The 19,666-nt window shown below is 37.2% G+C and overlaps 1 protein-coding gene across 4 annotated transcripts in view; it reads left to right on the top strand.

Annotated features, from left to right (window-relative positions):
• The window catches only part of CFAP54 (cilia and flagella associated protein 54), a 377,198-nt gene that overhangs the window by 55,641 nt on the left and 301,891 nt on the right, over positions 1-19,666 (top strand). For all 4 annotated transcript variants that reach the window (XM_008004317.3, XM_037996664.2, XM_037996665.2 and 1 more), the window contains exons 15-19: positions 2,303-2,379; positions 8,519-8,647; positions 9,013-9,139; positions 15,474-15,560; positions 15,650-15,771. In XM_008004317.3, coding sequence (XP_008002508.3) covers positions 2,303-2,379; positions 8,519-8,647; positions 9,013-9,139; positions 15,474-15,560; positions 15,650-15,771 — 542 coding nt within the window. The remainder of the gene's footprint in view (positions 1-2,302; positions 2,380-8,518; positions 8,648-9,012; positions 9,140-15,473; positions 15,561-15,649; positions 15,772-19,666) is intronic.

Consider the following 19,666-nt stretch of genomic DNA (forward strand, 5'->3'; position numbering starts at 1 on the left):
TGAGTTTGGAGGAGACAAATATTCAAATCATAGCAATGGGCTTCTAAAGGGTATTAGATCATACCCTTTTTGTGAAATCACATATCTGCACAGCTGTACATCCATCAATTTATGCCTATCTAATGAAGTCTCCATAAAAGGTCCATGAGGACATGGTGTAGAGAACTTCTGAATAGCTGAGCACTTGAAGGTTCCTGGGGGGTGGTGGTCCTGAGAGGGCAAGGAAGTGCCATGCCCCTTCCTTTATGCCTTGTGCTATGTATCTCTTTATCTGTATCCTTTGTAATAACCTTTATGATAAAATGATAAACATAACTATTTCCCTGAGTTCTGTGAGCCACTCTTGCAAATTAATCAGACCCAGGGAGGGGACCATGGGAACCTTAGTTTGTAGCCAGTTGGTCAGAAGCACAGGTAAAACCAGCTGGGGCTTATGGTCAGCTCTGGAAGCAGGGAGCAGGGTGGGGGGAAGCAGCAGTCTCATGGGACTGAGTCCTCAATCTGTGTGATCTGACTCTATCTGCAAGGTAGTGTTGGAAGTGAACAGGGTTGGAGAATACCCAGCTGGTGTCCACTGCAGAATTGGTTGCATGTTTGGTATGGGGGGACCCCCCCACTCCACATTTGGTCACAGAAATCTGTGTTGATTGTTGTGGCATGAGAACAGGGAAAAATTGTTTTTTTTTCTCCACACTTCCTTCCTAAGATCCTGGCCATGTATGTATGTATGTATGGATGGATGGATGGATGTATTTATTTATTTATTTATTTTCACCATCTTCTTAGCTTGTAGATTTAAAAATATATAGTTTCCAGCTTTTCTTCAGCCAAGAGAATTTTTCTACATTATCCATTACTGATTACTTTTTAAAAATGTCTATTTCTGGCCGGGCACAGTGGCTTATGCCTATAATCCCAGCACTTTGGTAGGCTGAGCCAGGTGGATCACATGAGGTCAGGAGTTCAAGACCAGCATGGCCAACATGGTGAAACCCTGCTTCTACTAAAAATACAAAAATTAGCCAAGCATGGTGGCATGTGCCTTTAGTCCCAGCTGCTCGGAAGGCTGAGGCAGGAGAATCACCTGAACCTGGGAGGTGGAGGTTACAGTGAGCCAAGATCACACCACTGCACTCTAACCTGGGCAACAGAGTGAGACTCCATCTCAAAAAAAAAAAAAAAACAAACAAAAAAAGAAGTCTATTTCTTACTTAATGTTATTGTTTTATTTACTAGTTACTATGGGGGAGATTATTGTTTTATATCATTATAAATGGGCTAAATAAAATTTAAGTTATTGATTCTTTGTCAACATGTTTCATTTCTGAAGAGCTAATCAATATTGGAGCATAATCCATTTATACATTTGAAAACTTCTATATTTATGTAATGAGAGGTTGTCCCCATTTAGATATATAAATTCTTATAATTTCTAAGAATGTTATTCTTAACACCTTGTTGCCACATAAAACATAAAGTACAAGTCTTCTCTGATATTTGTCCAAATTGTTGACGTTTCTATGCTGTTATTTTCTGAAAACTTATTTTATTTGTTTATTTATTTATTTATTTATTTATTTATTTATTTATTTATTTATATTTTGAGATGAAGTCTTGCTCTGTCGCCCAGGCTGGAGTGACAGTGGCTTGATCTTGGCTCACTGCAACCTCTGCCTTCTGGGTTCAAGCAGTTCTCCTGCCTCAGCACCCCCTAGTACCTGGGATTACAGACATGCGCCACCACGCCTGGCTAATTTTTGTATTTTTAGTAGAGGTGGGGTTTCATCATGTTGGCCAGGCTGGTCTCGAACTCCTGACCTCAGGTGATCTACTCGCCTCGGCCTCCCAAAGTGCTGGGATTACAGGTATAAGCCGCCGCACCTGGCCTCTGAAAGATTTTAAATGGACCTTATAGAATACAGAGAAAGATGATATTGATTTGTTGATATATATTTGATTTGGTTTGTTACAAGATTTTTTAAAAATTACCTTATAGAAGAAAAAAATTTAATTACATGGAGTAAATAATTTGGTGCTTAGTCACATTCTAGTGTGAATCATTTCTAAGATTATGGGTAATTAAAAAGTAATTAATTTAGCATAAAGTTTTTTATGATTATGATTCACTGCTATATTTCCATTTTTCTCTTTCCTCCTTTTTATTCCTCTGGTCCTTCCTTCTTTTGTTTCCTCCTCGCTCTTGCCTTGTCCTCTTCCTCTTCTTACTTTTCCTTTTTTTTTCATCTCCTCTTTTTCCTTCCCTTCCATCCTTCATTGCCTTCCTCTTTTCTTTCTTTTCCAGACGTACCTCTAAGAGAAGGGACTAATGAATTCCCTGGAGCTCCAAAAGGGACCACAAGAATTCTTCCAATATTACAGGTATTACTACATATTTAGAAAATTTAGGTGAAACATGAATTTTTATTTTCAAATAATATTAAATTTGTAAATGCATAATGGTTAATTGTAGAAATAATTTTGAATATTTAAAATTTGAGGATTATATGGTTTTATATATTGAGAACTATAGGGACATTTTTCTACCTTTTATGAAGAATATTGTAATGAAGCCCCATTATAATTTACTATTTCCTCATATGCTAGCTTAAGAAACAAAATATTACTAGTATAGATAAAACTCATCTTCTCTGCTAACCTCTCTTGATCACCTTGCCTTTCCCCTACCTAGGAGTAACCCCTGTCCTCAATAATAATGTCTTCAAGATATTTGTATAAAAGATATTTATATAATACAGAGATATAAATGACTTTTCTTGACTTTTAATAACATGCCACCACCCCTCACATTTATATTTGGGAGCCCTCTGAAATATAAGAATAAGTGCTAATTTTAAAAGTGTTATTTTATCTATTCTCTTCCATACTTGGTATAATAGATAAAGCCCTAAGAAATGGTACCAATCAAATGCCATCATGAATGTACAGGAGGACTGTGGGGTCATTCTGAATTTACTTTCCAGATGCATGTTCTCTTCTAATGCTAAGTTTCAGGGGATGTAAACTGCGTACTTTATGCTGTCTTGTGTCTTCTGAAGAGAGCTAGATTTGAGAAATCTTAAATTGAGAACAGAGACTGACTTGCATAAGAGATATGAGGTGGCACAATAGCTGTCTGCCAATGTTTTTCCCAGGGATCACTCACAGTGTCTGCTAAGTATATAGCTTCCTATTTCTCACTCCAGACATGTGCAATCATAACTTCAGGTGTGAGATTCTTAAAAGTTCCTCCAGTAGATTTTTTTTTTTTTTTTTTTTTTTGAGGCGGAGCCTTGCTCTGTTGCCCAGGCTGGAGTGCGTGGTGCGATCTCAGCTCACTGCAACCGCTGCCTCCCGGGTTCAAGCGAGTCTCCTGCCTCAGCCTCCTGAGTAGCTGGGACTACAGGTGTGTGCCACCACACCTGGCCAATTTTTTGTAGTTTTAGTGGAGATGGGGTTTCACCATGTTAGCCAGGATGGTCTCGATCTCCTGACCTCGTGATCTGCCCACTTCAGCCTCCCAACGTGCTGGGATTACAGGTGTGAGTCATCGCGCCCAGCCTCTCTGGTGGATTTTTAAGGACATTAGAGTTTGAGAATCACTGGCTTATGGGCTAGCACTTATTCTCTGAGGCAGAGTAGGGCAGATACAGAAATCCTACTCATAGGTATAGAGTGCTAGATTTTGCCTTGAGAGAGAAATTTTCTGGCAATTAAAACCACTATAAGAAATGGATTTCTTTTAAGGTGGCAATTTTCCCACAACAAAGAAACAAGAGACCATTTATGAACTTTTGATATTATTATTTAAATAAGAAAAATGTACCCTCTCTGAAAGATGATTTATTACCATCTGCTGGGAAATCATCAAAATAAATACAGAGATGTCTGTGATGACAACAGTGTGAATTGTACCCCCTAAAGTTATGCAATACACAATCTGCTCGGCTGTACTGCGCATATGGTAGACATAGTTTCTTTGGCATGGTCGAAGAGCACAGCATTTGGTGTGGAAACCTGTGGTTGAGTTCGGACTCTGATGTTGACTATTTGTGTGATTCTGAATGAATTATTTTGTCTTTTTGAGTGTAAGTGTCCTCATCTGGAAAATTATAATAGTACCTATTCCACTGAGTTGTTACATAGTTTAAATGAGATATTTGTAATATGGAAACTAGTACCTGGCACATGATAGCTGCTGTTTTTCTGTTATGTCTTATGTAAAGCACTGAATCTCAACTTAGGTTTTTTGACTCACTGAAAGGGGAATGGAGTTGGGGGAAAAAATGACAGTTTATTGTAAGGAGAATCCACAATTCATATGTTCACCCAGCAGAATCTGTAGGTGGGATAAATTATATAACTTGCATATATACATGCTACTATTTAAAAATGTATGAGACCCTATTCTGATTAAATGAAAGAAAACTTATTTTAAAGTTTTGCTGAACACAGAGCATTTCTTTCTTCAACAAATGAGTTATAAAATTACAACTAATTTGTATCTACCTTATACTGGGCTATGTCAACTAGAAGATTTTTAGTAAAACATTTAGCCCTATACCTGGAGCATGTTTTAATTAAATGTTGCCTGTGATGAGGATGATGAAGATCATAAAGATGAAGATGGTGGTGGTAGTGATGGTGATGATGATGATGATAGAATGTGAGTGTGTGGAGTCTTCAAAATTTTTTGATGTTCAAAAGATATCCTGGCTGGGCACGGAGGTTCACACCTGTAATCCCAGCACTTTGGGAGGCCGAGGTGGGCAGATCACTTAATATCAGAAGTTTGACACCAGCCTGGCCAACATGGCAAAACCCTGTCTTTACTAAAAATACAAAAATTAGCCAGGCGTTGTGGTGCCTGCCTGTAGTCCCAGCTACTTGGTAAGCTGAGGCGCAAGAATCACTTGAACCTGGGAGGCGGAGGTTGCAGTGAGCTGAGATCGCACCACTGCACTCCAGCATGGGCAACGAAGTGAGACTCTGTCTCTCTCTCTCTCTCTATATATATATCCTTATATATATATATAAGGATATCTTTAGAGACTTCTGTTTCTAGCAAAATGGCAAGATGACCTGAACATTCTCCTGGGAGAAAACACTTAGAGATTTTGGACAGATTTGAACAAATATCCTCAAGCATGTTGCAGAGCTCATGAGAAAGTAAGGTAAATCCCAGGGGCCAAAACAGAAAAGGGAACTGAAAACTAGCATGGTAAGTTTGTGAGTGGATGCTGCAGTAGGTTGATGGGCATAGTTATTATACGAAGATGCTTAGATTTTTGACAACCATCCAGGGATGAGAGATGAGGCTTGGGCACATGAAAGATGGGAGTTAGAAAGGAGACTTGTACATAAAGTTAGAACCTACAAAAGATTATATCCTAGGAAAAGGTAGACTAGGAAAAAATCTCTGGCCTGGGGGTGGTGGCTCACTCCTTTTATCCTAGCCCTTTGGGGAGGCCAAGGTGGGTGGATCGCTTGAGCCCAGAAGATTGAGACCAGCCGGGGCAATATGGTGAAACCATGACTCTGCAAAAAAAATATAAAAATTAGCTGAGTGTGATGGCATGTGCCTGTAGTCCCAGCTACTTGGGAGGCTGAGGTGGGAGGATCACCTGAGTCTGGGAAATCAAGGCCGCAGTGAGCCAAGATCGTGCCACTGCACTCTATTCTAGGCTGGAGTGAGACCCTGTTGTATAACAAAACAAGACAAGACAAAAAAACCTCCCCAAAACCAAAAAATCCTGCCTCTGCCTATGTATATAAGGAGATACCTCAACTTGGGTAGTGAGAAGAGGAGTGGATAGGAGAAAATTCCTCCTCCTAATGATTTATAATCTTGGGACCTGCCCTCAAGTAGGTTTTTAATTTGAATTTACACTACTTGGGTTACTTAAGAACCTTCCTGAGCCTGCAATTCTTGAATGTGTGTGTGTGTTTGCATGTGTGTGTGTGCATGTATGTATGTATAGTGTAAAATTGTTTATATTCTAGGAATGCCAGGATGATTTAACACTAGAAATATATAATGCAATACATTGCATTAGCTGATGAAAGGAAAACATGTGACTGCTTCACTTAGACAAAGAGACGCAAAAAAAGCATTTGATAATATTCAACAACTATCTTCTTTAAAAACAACCATCCTTAAAAAAATAACTCTTAGTATTTAGGAATATACAAGAACCTCTGTATCTAATGAAGGGTGTCATCCAAAGACCTTGAGTAAATGCTATACCTATGGTAAAAGATTAAAAGCAGCCCTTTAATAGTGGTGTAACCACATAAAGATTATCTGTCATTCTTCTGTTCAGCATGTCCTGGAAGTCTTAGACAGATAAGTAAAAAAAGAAAACAGAGAAAAAGTGTAAGAACTGTAAAGAAAGTATCAACTTTGGGCTGGGCGTGGTGGCTCACACCTGTAATCCCAGCACTTTTGGAGGCCGAGGCGGGTGGATCACCTGAGGTCAGGAGTTCGAGACAAGCCTGACTTACATGGAAAAGCCCCGTGTTTACTAAAAATACAAAATTAGCTGGGCGTGGTGGTGCGTGCCTGTTATTCCAGCTACTTGGGAGGCTGAGGCAGGAGAATTGCTTGAACCTGGGAGGCGGAGGTTGCAGTGAGCTGAGATCATGCCATTGCACTCCAGTCTGGGCAACAAGAGTGTAACTACATCTCAAAAAAAAATAAATAAATAAAAAAGAAACTATCAACTTTGTGCTTATTCACAGACAAGTACAATACATTGCAGCATATTTAGTAATAGTAATCTTTTTTGTTGTTGTTTTTTGAAACAAGGTCTCACTCTGTCACCCAGGCTGGAGTGCAGTGGCATGATCAGGGCTCACTGCAGCCTCCACCTCCCGGGTTGAAGTGATTCGCATGCCTGAGTCTCCCAAGTAGCTGGCACTACAGGTCCTCACCATCATGTCTGACTAATTTTTGTATTTTTTGGTAGGGACATGGTTTCAGAGTGTTGACCAGGCTGGTCTTGAACTCCTGACTTCAGGTGATCCGCCTGCCTTGGCCTCCTCAAGTGCTGGGGTTACAGGCGTGAGCCACTGCGCCTGGCCTTAGAAATAGTAATCTAAATGTCCATTGGCAGAAGAGTGGATAAATTATGATATATTCCTCCAAGTAATACCATTTCTTTGTAGCTATGAGGATGAATGAACTGGAGTAGGCTTGTACTAAAGTAAACTTGGCATCATTGCAATTCCCTTCTATAATTACCTTCGCATTATAGGGGGGAAACCTGGAACTATATTTCCAGCGTCTCATTTCTGTACAGTTTTAAATTAGTCTTCCAATGAGGGGCATTTGCATGAATCTGTAATGCAGAAGAGAAGAGATGGTTCTTAATCCACAGTGTCAGATGGATGATATGAGTTTACCAGGCTTGCTGAGCAAACTTGCAATTCACCTGCTTCAGTGTAATAGGTGCTTGAGGTTGTTGTCAGCTACCTTCTAGATTCTTAGGTTCACAGAGGCTTCTGAGCAAACTCTTGAGAATCACATGAAGCAAAATTGTCACTGGCACCTTTCTTGATCTTGGCTCTTCCATGCCTTGCAATGGTGATGAACACCTCTAATTCTGTGTATTAAGTCTTCTTTTGCTTGAAATATGTAGAGTAGTTTTGTGTTCATAACCAATCCCTGACTGACCCATTGAGTTACATATACCAGCAGGAATAAGTTTCAACAACATATGGTTGAGTTTTAAAAGGAGCCTACAGAATTTTATAAGAAAGAATTAAAAATATGCAAAGTGATATTGCATATGGTTAAGGATACATATACATGTAGTAAAAGTTTAAAAACATGCAAAAATAGTAAAACCAAATTCAAGGACAGTGGCTACCTCTCAGAGGAGTGGCACTGTGGACAGTTATATAGGGGATTTAAATTACATGCATATATCTGTATGCTTTATTTCCTTAAAAAACCTGGAAAAATATGGAAAATTTGAAAGTTTGGGCAAAACTGGTTGCTTTTTATATTATTCTCTATATTTGCCTCTCTGTGAGAATGATTACATTAAAAAGCATTTAGTTTTTGAAAATCATTATGTAGACTAATATAGACTGTTGGGTTGATGGACTCTAAATTTCTAGTCTGAGATTGTGAAATTGTTTTTAAAAATGCTTTTCAAATTAGATATGTGAAAGTGACAAACTATGTGAACTCTGTTTTAAAAATTTACCTGTATTTGGTACAATCAGAATTTTGAAAACCATAAGTGGAAGTTATATGTATTAATACATGTTTGTGAAAGGCTTAATTTGTATCTGGAAAAATGGTGAAATTTATTTATTATTTTCACCCATATTGATAGCACTCCACATTTAGTCACAGATAAATACATTTACTTAGAAACGTAAGATTGTTAATGTTAGATAGACTATTTAAATTTCTGTTATATGGTTTTGAATTATTGTCAAAAATTGGAAATGTTGCATTTGATTTTCCCTTAAGTTTTATTTTTCTTTTTTGTTTATAAAATTATTTTAGAAAAATCCTGAGGAACAGTTACTTTTTGCTTATAAACTTCTTGACAAAGCAATCGGTGGAATAAATTTGAATTGCATGTTAACCTCTTTGCCAAATGGATCATCAGTAATTGACCACTGCTATGCCAAGGTAAGAATAGAAAAGTCTTAAATTAGATTGAAGTTTTACTTAACTGGGAAGAGGACTGGCCTTGAAAGTAGGTAATTAAAGCATGACTTGTAGTGGCTTACCTCTCATAGGCCAGAAATATATTTCCCTCTTCCCAGAAGAGATCTAGGAGAGTGAGGAGTCTTTGAATTTGTTAATGAAGAGGACACTGATGAATTCTAAGGGCGTATTTATTAGTGTTTAAGCTAACTGCAAAGGGCTAAGAAGTGAGCAGGATGTAATGGTTAAAAATAAGATGATAATAACTTGAGTGATAATAGTATACAGCTATTTTTGTGTGTTTTGATAACCATATTTCTTTTTATTTCAACTCTGTTGGACCAAAGCGTACCCACCATATAGATGGAGATACTTACAAACCACTTGCCTCAAATAGTTTCATGATGGATTTGCATCTTGAACTAATTCAGGCTCAGCATCGAATAGCTGTTGTGCTTCTGGACAAATTGCAAGGTAGTAGTCATTAAAGCAAGTAACTATTCTGAATCAATTTTAAGTCAGACTCCAGTATAGAATCAATTTAATTTGAAAACTGTGTTCTTGTCGACTGACATTTTCAGATAAATTTCATTTTTTTCTACTTTCCTAATTAGTATCAATAAAAACATGATTAAATCTTTCCTTATTGCTTTACACTTTGCATATTAAATCAGTTAGTTTTTAAGAAGATCTTAAAAAGTTTAATTAATTATGTTTGTTTGTATTATAGTAAATTAAGTTTTGTTAATTCAACCAAGCAAATATTTATTGAGTACCTACTAAAATCCAGGCATCGTATTAGGCTAGGTACAAATAAGACAGTCTCTACTTTTGAGCTTCTAGATAGGTAAGCCAACTATATCAGTTGAGATTGATACATTTTGTAATAGGGGTGGGCTCAAAGTATTACGGGCACACAGAAATATCTGTATCAAATAAGAAAGTCAGGGATGAGTTCCTGGAAGGGATGTGTAAAGCATTCAAATCATATTGTATGTAGAGCTACATAGATTTATTCAAATCCTGGTTAATTTAAGAGTGGGCAATGTAGACACACTGCTGATTAGTGTAGGAAGATGAAAAAATATTTATACTGAATTCTAGCCAATGCAAGAAGATAAGAAAAATAAAGATATAAGGATTAGAAAAGAAGAAACAAAACTGTTATTTCCAGATTATGGTGATTGTCTACCTAGAAAATGCAAAAGAAACTATCAGTATGAACAAAAATAACAATATATAATATATAACATGTAATATATAATATGTAATTTCTATAGGACAGCAACAAGCAGTTAGCAAATATATTAAAAAGACAACTTTTTTTAATCAATAAAAACTGTAAGGTACCAAGGGATCCAATCTAACCAAAGAGCTACAAGTATGCAAAAAATTTTAAGACTTTACTGAAAAATGTTAAAGAACAATATAAATGAAGATAGATTGTGTTTATTGATAAGAAGACCAAATAATCAGAAAGATTATTCTGATTTCAGTTTTCTTCAAATAGATCTATAGACTCAATGCAGTTTCAATAAAAATTCCAGTAGGATTATTTTTTTGGTAGATCTTTACAATCTTTTTACAAAGTGTAGGTAGAAGACATAAATAGCTAAGACATTCCTGAAGGAAAAAAAATCAGGTGAGTGTAGGGGATCTTGCTCTAATGTAATTCAAGGTTTATTTCAAAGTGATAGGATACCTCATATTCATTGGATAATTGGATATCCATATGGATAAAACCAAATTAACTGTGGTAAACTGTTCCCTCCAACTTTTTGTTTAACAATTTTTGAGCCTTCAGAAAGTTGAAAGAATAGTGTAGTGACCATCCGCATAACCTTCACCTAAATCCACCGATCATGACATTTTGCCACATTTATTGTCTTTCTCTTTACATGCACATATAAATACATATATTTGTACATCTATGTATATACATCTATAGATGTATATACCTATGATATCAATATATTATGTATGTGTAGAGATATATACATATACATGCACATATCCATATGCTGAGAAGTCGCAGACATTATGATATATTTTAGCCCTGAAAACTTTAGTATTTATCACCTAATGACGAGGGCATTCTCTCAAATAACCATAATACCATTACCACTCTGAAGAAAGGTAACACTGATACAAAATATTATTGAGTATACAGTCAATTATTTTTCAGCATCCAATTGATCATTTGTTTACTTTTATGTAATATGATTTTGGTGTCTTGTCTAAGAACTCCTTACCTAACCCCAGATCATGAAGATTTTCTTACATTTTCTTCTAAATGTTTTATAGTTTTACATTTTTAATTGGCATATAGTAATTGTACATATTTATGGGATACATGCAAAATTTAGCATGTGCATACAATGTACAAAACTCAACCCAGGGTAATTAGAATATTTATCATCTCAAACATTTATCAGTTATTTGTGTTGAGAACATCTCAAATCTTCTAGCTATTTTGAAATGTAAGATAAATTGTTGTTAACTATAGCCACCCTATTGTTCTATTGAACACTAGAACTTTTTTCTTCTATTTAACAATATGTTTGTACTCATTAAGCAATCTCTCATTATCCCTCCACCCCCAATCCCTTCCCAGCTTCTGGTAACTGTTATTCGACTCTCTACCTCCATGAGATAAACTTTATTTTTTAGCTCTCACATATGTCTGAGAGCATGCTCTATTATGCATCTAATTTTCAGATTGCCATAATTGTTCCCAAATATCCTTTTTGGGGAAAATGGGTTTTATTTAAAATGATCTAGGAAGTAATCAAAAATCACTTATTGCATTTGGTTGTTGTATTCTTCCTTAATCTAGAATAACTCCTCCAACTTCTTTTTTTTCTTTCATAACGCTGATATTTTTGAAGACATGCTCCACAATCTGATCTTTCCTAGTAGTTTCCTCATGACTATGCAGGTGATGCTGTTTATATCCCATTGTATCACATTAGATTGCACACATTGGCCATTTGTTTTATCATTGGTGAGGCAAAGTGCTATCGTTTTATTAAGCTGATGTCTGCCAGATCTCTGCATTGTAAATGTCCCTCTCCCCTTTGTAGTGAAAACTAATTGGTGCTGTTGGTGATGTAGGAATGAATATCTTGTTCCCCAACAGACTTTCACCCAATGATCTTACTCTCCGTTGGTGAACCTTCCTGAATTAATTGTTACAGTGTTTTTACGTGATGATTTTCTATTTGAATTATTCCTTCTAGATTTATTTGGTAACATTCTTTTGTAAACAAGAGCTGTCCCCACTTTGCCTCTTTTAATTTTTTGAGTAACACTATGGATCAGATTCCTTTTTATTAATCTTTTAAAGTCGCTTGCCATCATTGTTCTTTGTGATGCTTAAAGTCGTAAATTTTGCCAGTGGGAGGGAGGCCCTTCATACTAGATCCTGTGTTCCTTTGATATGTCCCTGATATAGTTTGGCTGTGTCCCCACCTGAATCTCATCTTGAATTCCCACATGTTGTGGGAGGGACCCGGTTGGAGGTGATTGAATAATGGGGGCAAGTCTTTCCCGTGCTGTTCTCATGATAGCGAATAAGTCTCACAAGATCTGATGGTTTTATAAAGAGGAGTTCCCCTCCACAAGTTCTCTCTCTGCCTGCTGCCATCCATGTGAGATGTGACTTGCTCCTCTTTGCCTTCTGCCATGATTTTGAGGCTTCACTAGCCACATGGAATTGTAAGTCCATTAAATCCTTTTTCCTGTATAAATTACCCAGTCTCAGGTATGTCTCTATCAGCAGCATGAAAACACACTAATATAGTCCCCATTATTCTTTGAGATTTTTTTTGCTTTCTCTACAACAAAATATTCTAGACTTATCTTTTGCTTTCTCTACCCCCAGATCTAGAATAAGCTATTTTTCCAATGATATTTGGTACCTTTTGGTAGGAAATGGTATTTAGAAACCAAGATCTGTAAGCTAAGAGTGCTCATTGCTATTGGGATGTCAACGGCTCCTTTTAGTAGCTAGAGCTAAGAAATAGACACACACACACACACACATATATATATGTGTGTGTGTATATATATATGTGTATATATATTTAAATCACAAGTTCTTTTTTTTTTTTTTTTTTTTTTTTGAGATGGAGTCTCACTCTGTTGCCCAGGCTGGAGTGCAGTGATGTGATCTCGGCTCTCTGCAACCTTGGCCTCCTGGGTTCAAGCAATTCTCCTGCCTTAGCTTACCAAGTAGCTGGGTCTACAGGCATATGCCAACATGTCCCGCTAATTTTTGTACTTTTAGTGGAGATGGGTTTTCACCATGTTGGCCAGGCTGATTTCAAACTCCTGACCTCAAGTGATCTGCCTGCCTAGGACTCCTAAAGTGCTGGGATTACAGTTGTGAGCCACTGCGCCTGACCACAAGTTCTTTTTGGTATCTCCAATTCTAACACTAAAAGGTTTCTCCTTACCTTCTCCATTTTTGTGTTTTCCTTCTCCCATATTGAGCATTCTGGTTCCTAACAACATCAATGTAATTGCTCATTTGTTTTATCCTGGCAAATTAACAGAGTACTTTCAAAATTATTAAACCAATACTACTATTAAAAACCTACTAAGTAAATTAAGGATTTATTTGCAGTTCATTTTGTCTCTAGAAAATATCATACATCAGAGAACTATGTCCAAATTTACTTGAATTAATTTGATTTTTAGATTTTTTTTCAATTTGATATGGACTTGTGACTGCTTTTTTTGTATTTGCATTCTGTGGTGTTTTTTATTTTTATTTTTTATTTTATTTTATTTTTTTGAGACAGTCTCACTCTGTCACCCAGGCTGGAGTGCAGTGATGTGATTTCAGCTCACTGTGACCTCTGCCTCCAAGGTTCAAGTGATTCTCCTGCTTCAGCGTCTCAAGTAGCTGGGACTACAGGCATGTGCCACCACACCTGGCTAATTTTTGTATTTTTTTTAAAGTAGAGATGGGGTTTTGCCATGTTGGCCAGGCTGGTCTCAGAACTCCTGACCTCAAATGATCTGTCTGCCTTGGCTTCCCAAAGTGCTGGGATTACAGGTGTGAGCCACTATGCCCTGCCTGCATTCTGTTTATATAAAATTTCCTTTTTTCCCCATACTTTTATTTTTTTATACTCTTCATCTTTTTACATTTTATTTTAAACATTAACATAGTTTCAAAAACTACTTCTCCTATGACCTGCTGGGTGTAGAGGGAAGCAAGTAATAATTAAAATATCTCTGTGGCATCATGTATAAGTTGAAAATTTGATAAAGTTTTTTCTAATACATAAATGAATTACTTAGCATAATAACCTTGAACATGTTTTGGGTTGAAAATATTTGGTTCAGAAATATGTTTCAAAATGTAAATAGAATTTTTGTGTCGGGTTTTAAGAAACTAGCCCATGATTCTCACGTAGTAACTGTATTATTTCCTTTAGTGGAGGATTAGAGTTGTTTTTTTTTTTTAAAACTCATGGAGTTACTAAATACCTCTTCCTCTAATTGTCATCCATAAGTCTTTGAAGACCAAATGAGTTTTGATCATAGACCACTTAAAGATATTGATGCAAGACTTAAGTTCAAATGTAAATGGAATTAGTTATTATTTCCTTGGAATATCTCTGGGTTTCCTTGATTTTATTTTTTTGGCTTTATTGAATTGCCATCCTAGCACAGCTGATCACTTTGTTCCCCTACCTTGTTTTTCTTTAGTATGCTGTTGCCAGACTAATGTTCCCTACATTAGCATTCTTATTCAATAATGGTTGCCTGTTGATGACCATGACATAAATATGCATCTGTATCTGGCATTCAGAATTTTTTTGCAGTCTCATCCTTCTTATCTCCAACAATTATAATCAGGAAAGCTTAATTAGCATTTATAATATCGTTGGTATTGAGAGAATGATGCACTATTTTCTGCTCTGCATTACTATCTCCATGCAGATGTTTCCTTACCCTTTGCCACTGCAGACGTGTTCTATTCTTTAATGGTGTCTGTTAACATCTTTTCATGAATCAATTACCATCACATGGTGGCTCATGTGCATTAGCACGAATAATTAAAACTCAGTAAAAGGGGTTTACTGTAAGATTACTATAGCTACCCTCGCATACCTCTGAGGACCAAAAGATTACCAGGTCTCTTAAGGACCAGACCTGAAAATCAAGAATTAGTGCTACAGTTTCCATCTTCCTGGGCTAGTATAGCTGTATCCTTTTTTCCCCTCATCCACATTCCTGTCTTTACTGAACCACCATGATGGTCAGTCCCAATTGTATACCAGTATGAACAACTGGCAAGTTCATGTTTTACTTCAAAATCTTGAGAGAGGCTCTGATTTCTTCAGTCACAGCTGGAAGAGAGTGGAGGTCTTCGTGTGGTACCCAGAAGGGACCTTGGATGAAACAGTTTTTCTAGAAGGGGCGTTGAGGACAGAGTTTTGACAGCTTATGGGTATTGGTATCAGGACTTGCCATCTGTACTTTGTGAAAAGGTAAAGTCAACAGAAGTAGGTTGGATTCTATCAAGCCTCAGGATGATTTTATTCAAGATGAGATAGAAAATCAAGTATTTTTATAATTTGGAATTTCTTCTGTCTTGAGGTATACTGTGGCAAATAAAAGAGGATTTGATAAAACTGCATTATAGTAGATTTATATGAATTTTTATCTATTAATGAAAAAAGATGACATGATAGAGGAAGCAGTAGCTTTATGAATAGTTACTCCTTAGTATTTAAAAAATATTTCCTGTCCTGGATACATACTTAATTGTTATGACAGTCATCTTTTTCAGTTTTGCAGACTCCAACTGTTAGCAAAGATATTTCTACCAAGAGTCCGGAAAAGTTTAAACAATCTGGAAGCGCTGATTGTTTTACAGGTAATTAAAATTGGGATAACTGGTATTTCCAAAAAATTTGAAAGATAGTTTTTAATCTCACCTTTTTGATAAAATGTTTGTTTTTATAGAATTAAATATAATGAATAAAATAAAGAAGAATACGTTATCCAAAGCAATTTACTTAATGCAGAAAGCTCTTTTAATATTCGAGAAAGACGCAACCTCTACATCTTCATGGGAATTTTTGATGGTAACAGTATTTCGTTTCTTTTTTTAATCCTGACATAAAATTTCTGTTAAAATGAATGATTCTTTTTTTGTTAAAAATAATGTGTTGACCTTAACATTTAATAATGAACTTTCAGCTTCACTGTATATAATTCATCCTGACCAGGGGAACTAATCCGTACCTCCAGTTCTGAATTCTGAAATGAGAGATTCTCTTTTTATCAGAACTTCATGCAATCTACATGAGAAGCCAAATAAAATCAGAAGGACTCAAAATGAGGGAAATTATAGAACTGGAGTGACACTTTACCAGCTTAGTGTATTCTTTACAATGGAATTAGAATTCTTAAAGTCCATTGGCTGAGGTACCTTCTCTCTTAGATGGATACTGCTGATTTATGGACCAATCCCCTTGTTGATATTTTTAATCAGGTCTCACTCTGGCCTGGAAATTCTTCTGCTTTCTGGCTAATTCATTATATGTTGATTTTATGTGTTTATTTTTTGAGATAGGCTCTCACTCTGTCAACCAGGCTGGAATGCAGTGGCAGAGTCCTAGATCATTGCAGTTTTGAACTCCTGGGTTTAAATGGTCCTACCACCTCAGCCTTCCAGTGGGTGGGACTACAGGCATGCCACCATGCCAGAATATTAAAAAAAATTTTTGGTAGAGTCAGATCCTTGCTATGGTGGCATTAGCTGAGTGAATGATGTATGAAGATGTAGAGAATAATGCTATGTCTTGGCTGATAAGAGAAGGAAAAAAGTAGGTCAAAGCTAGGAGGGGGATATGGAGCTAAAGGGGTTTAATAGAGAACATTTAGCATAATAGTGTGCTAAAAATGAAGAGAGCCAGAACAAAGAGAAATTCGAGATAATAAGAGGGAGAGGTTAATACACAGAGCCAAGGCTGATAGAGGATGATTTTGAAAGCACAGAGAAAGGGATTCATCTTCAGTGATGGGTGGGCTGCAAGGCAGACACCTCATCTTTTGATACAGAAGGAAAGGAGGTACAGACAGATGTAGATAAGAAAAGTTTGTTGGTGTGAAGGCAGGGAGTTGAGTTGATGCCTTTTGATATGCTTTGACTGTGTCCCTACCCAAATCTCATCTTAAATGGTAGTTCCCATAATCCCTATGTGTTGTGGGAGGGACCAGGTGTAGATAGTTGAATCATGGGGTAGGTTTCCCCCATCCTGTTCTCATGAAAGTGAGTTAGTTCTCACGAGATATGATAGTTTAATAAAAGGCCTGCTTCTTCACTGGGCACTCATTCTTCTCTCTCCTGCCGACATGTGAAGAAGGATGTGTTTGCTTCCTCTTCTCCCATGATTGTAAGTTTCCCAAGGCCTTCCCAGCCATGCAAAACTGTGAGTCTCTTTTAAATCTCTTTTCTTTATAAATTACCCAGTCTCAGGTGTGTCTTTATTAGCAGTGTGATAACGAACTAATACACCTTCTTACCTGTATCAGATACAGTGGGAGGCAAGGATATCTGCCATCAATGGAGCATGAGGGTGGATAATTGAACTGGGAAAGTAAAGATAATGTGGAGAGTGGGGAGGAATGGATGAGGGAGTTGACTCTAAGTAAAGGGACTGGCCAGCATCACCAAGTTCTAGCTGAAGTTGGAGACCATGAATTTTTAGACATCTTGGTCTGCATGGTGGTATGACATTATCCTGATGTGGTGTTTTTTTTTTTTTGAGACGGAGTCTTGCTCTGTCGCCCAGGCTGGAGTGCAGTGGCGCCATCTCGGCTCACTGCAAGCTCTGCCTCCTGGGTTTACGCCATTCTCCTGCCTCAGCCTCCCGAGTAGCTGGGACTACAGGCACCCGCCACCTCCCCCGGCTAGTTTTTTTTTGTAGTTTTTAGTAGAGACGGAGTTTCACAGTGTTAGCCAGGATGGTCTCGATCTCCTGACCTCGTGATCCGCCTGTCTTGGCCTCCCAAAGTGCTGGGATTACAGGCTTGAGCCACCATGCCTGGCCGATGTGGTGTTCTTAATGACAGCAGAATATTTGTGACAGCAGACATTTGTGGAGGATTAGATTTTTTTTAAAAATGAAGGTATGAGTTAAAAGTTTATGGCTTTAAAAAGGTGGATACAGATTGAGTAGGGAGGGAAAGCATGAAGGCATTTAAAGACTTGGTGTCTATGGAAATATCAAGAGACTGGACATCTTTATGAGGTCAAGGACATCTGGTCAAGGACCAGAAAACGAGGGTCTGAGGGAGCTAGAAGGATAGGTGTTGAAGGTTAGAAAGTAGAATACTGAAATTCAAGATTTCTGGTATGTAGCACTTACTTGTTATCTGTCAATCTATTCATCCATCTAACAAATAATTTCGATCCATTTAGCAATTATGTATTGAAAGTTCACTATGTGCCTGGTAGTATGCTGAGTATAGAAGGGGGGAATCTTTTATTTATTCAACAAATATTGATTGATTTGCCTTCTTTTTGTGGTTCTGCCTTTGTGGTCCCTGGATTTATTCATATAAAAATCCACTCTGTGGAGACATAGACAAGTAAATATGTGCTTTAATTGCAAGAGGGCTAGGGAAAATTAACAGGGGAGTACCTAACTTAACAGTGGGGAATGTTTAAGGAACACGTGAAGTTGAAAGCTGAAAGACAGATGGCTTGAATTTGAATATTGAAACGATACTGAGAGCCAGAAAAACAGGAGAGCGAACAGTAGAAAGGACATTCCAGGCAGAGAGAACAAATGTGCCAAGGTCCCAAGGCTAGAAATGTCATAGAGTGCTTGTAGTTCTATAGGTCATTCTGTGTGACAGAAGCTTAGATGCAATAAGGGTAGGAGTGGGGTGGGGGAGAGGATAGTAGCTTGGGAGACGAGAGAGGAAGTAAAGATGTGTTCATGAGAAGTATTTTTCACCAAGCTAAGAATTTGGGATGGACAGTTGCTATCAGTGTTCAAGGTGAGGAAGTCTGTCCTGGGAGTGTTAGGGAAGAGCCTGGTTAAATTTGAATTTCCAGAATTTGAATGAGGAAGTTGGATGGTCGTGTTGGGTGGTATGAGATCACAAGGCCAAGTGGTGTCTGGTCTTTGTTGGAAGACTTCTGAGGTGTGTTCAGATCCATTTTCTCAGCTGATGCTTCCATGGCTGTTTGCTATTGTCTAGTGCTTGGAGGACATTGGTACTTCAGTCCTATTTTTATGGCAAATAAACCTTATCTTTCTTTTAGAAATATTGGTCTCACTACTAATCTCAGGTCTTCTTAGAGCCTGAAGAGAGGTTTCCCCTTGTTTTATGATGACTGAATCTGGTCTTTGTACTGCCATAGTGTGCTGGTTCCCCTGTATGTGTCTGCCTCCCACCACTGAAACTGGGGAATATACCAGAACCGAGATACCTGGACATCTCAAGTTTGCAGTGTGGGCAGGAACATCTTCTTTGGCCACCTCTGCTCTTCAGTGGTAGTTTTTATCTAAGTGTTAAGGCTTAATAGATCAGTCCCTAGGGTACTCTTCTAAACAGCAGTGTTATGACTCAAACATTTGGACCAGAACAAATGAAGAAGCTCAGGGGTAGTGGAAGTTCTAATAAAGCTTGGCTTTAATATTTCCTGAATTTATGTATTGTTGTCTCCTAAATACCAGTCTATTAACTATGTTAGCAGTAATTGGATTTAATTATTTTTCCTATTTTGTAGCATTTCAAGTCAAATCAGTTCTATTTGCTTTTTTTTAGGGAGGGAAGAATATACATGGACGATTTTTTTTCAGAGATCTTCTCAGCCCATTTTATGTTTTCTTTTTAAAAAAAATTTAAAATTTACAAAATTTCTTCTATTTTTTAAAAAGTGAAACAATTTTAATTCCAGAAAAAATTATGAGTATAATATCCTATTAGGATAGACTCTTGAGATGCATTAAGAGGCTCTGT

Source organism: Chlorocebus sabaeus, chromosome 11 (genome assembly GCF_047675955.1).
Source record: "Chlorocebus sabaeus isolate Y175 chromosome 11, mChlSab1.0.hap1, whole genome shotgun sequence".
NCBI lineage: Eukaryota > Metazoa > Chordata > Mammalia > Primates > Cercopithecidae > Chlorocebus > Chlorocebus sabaeus.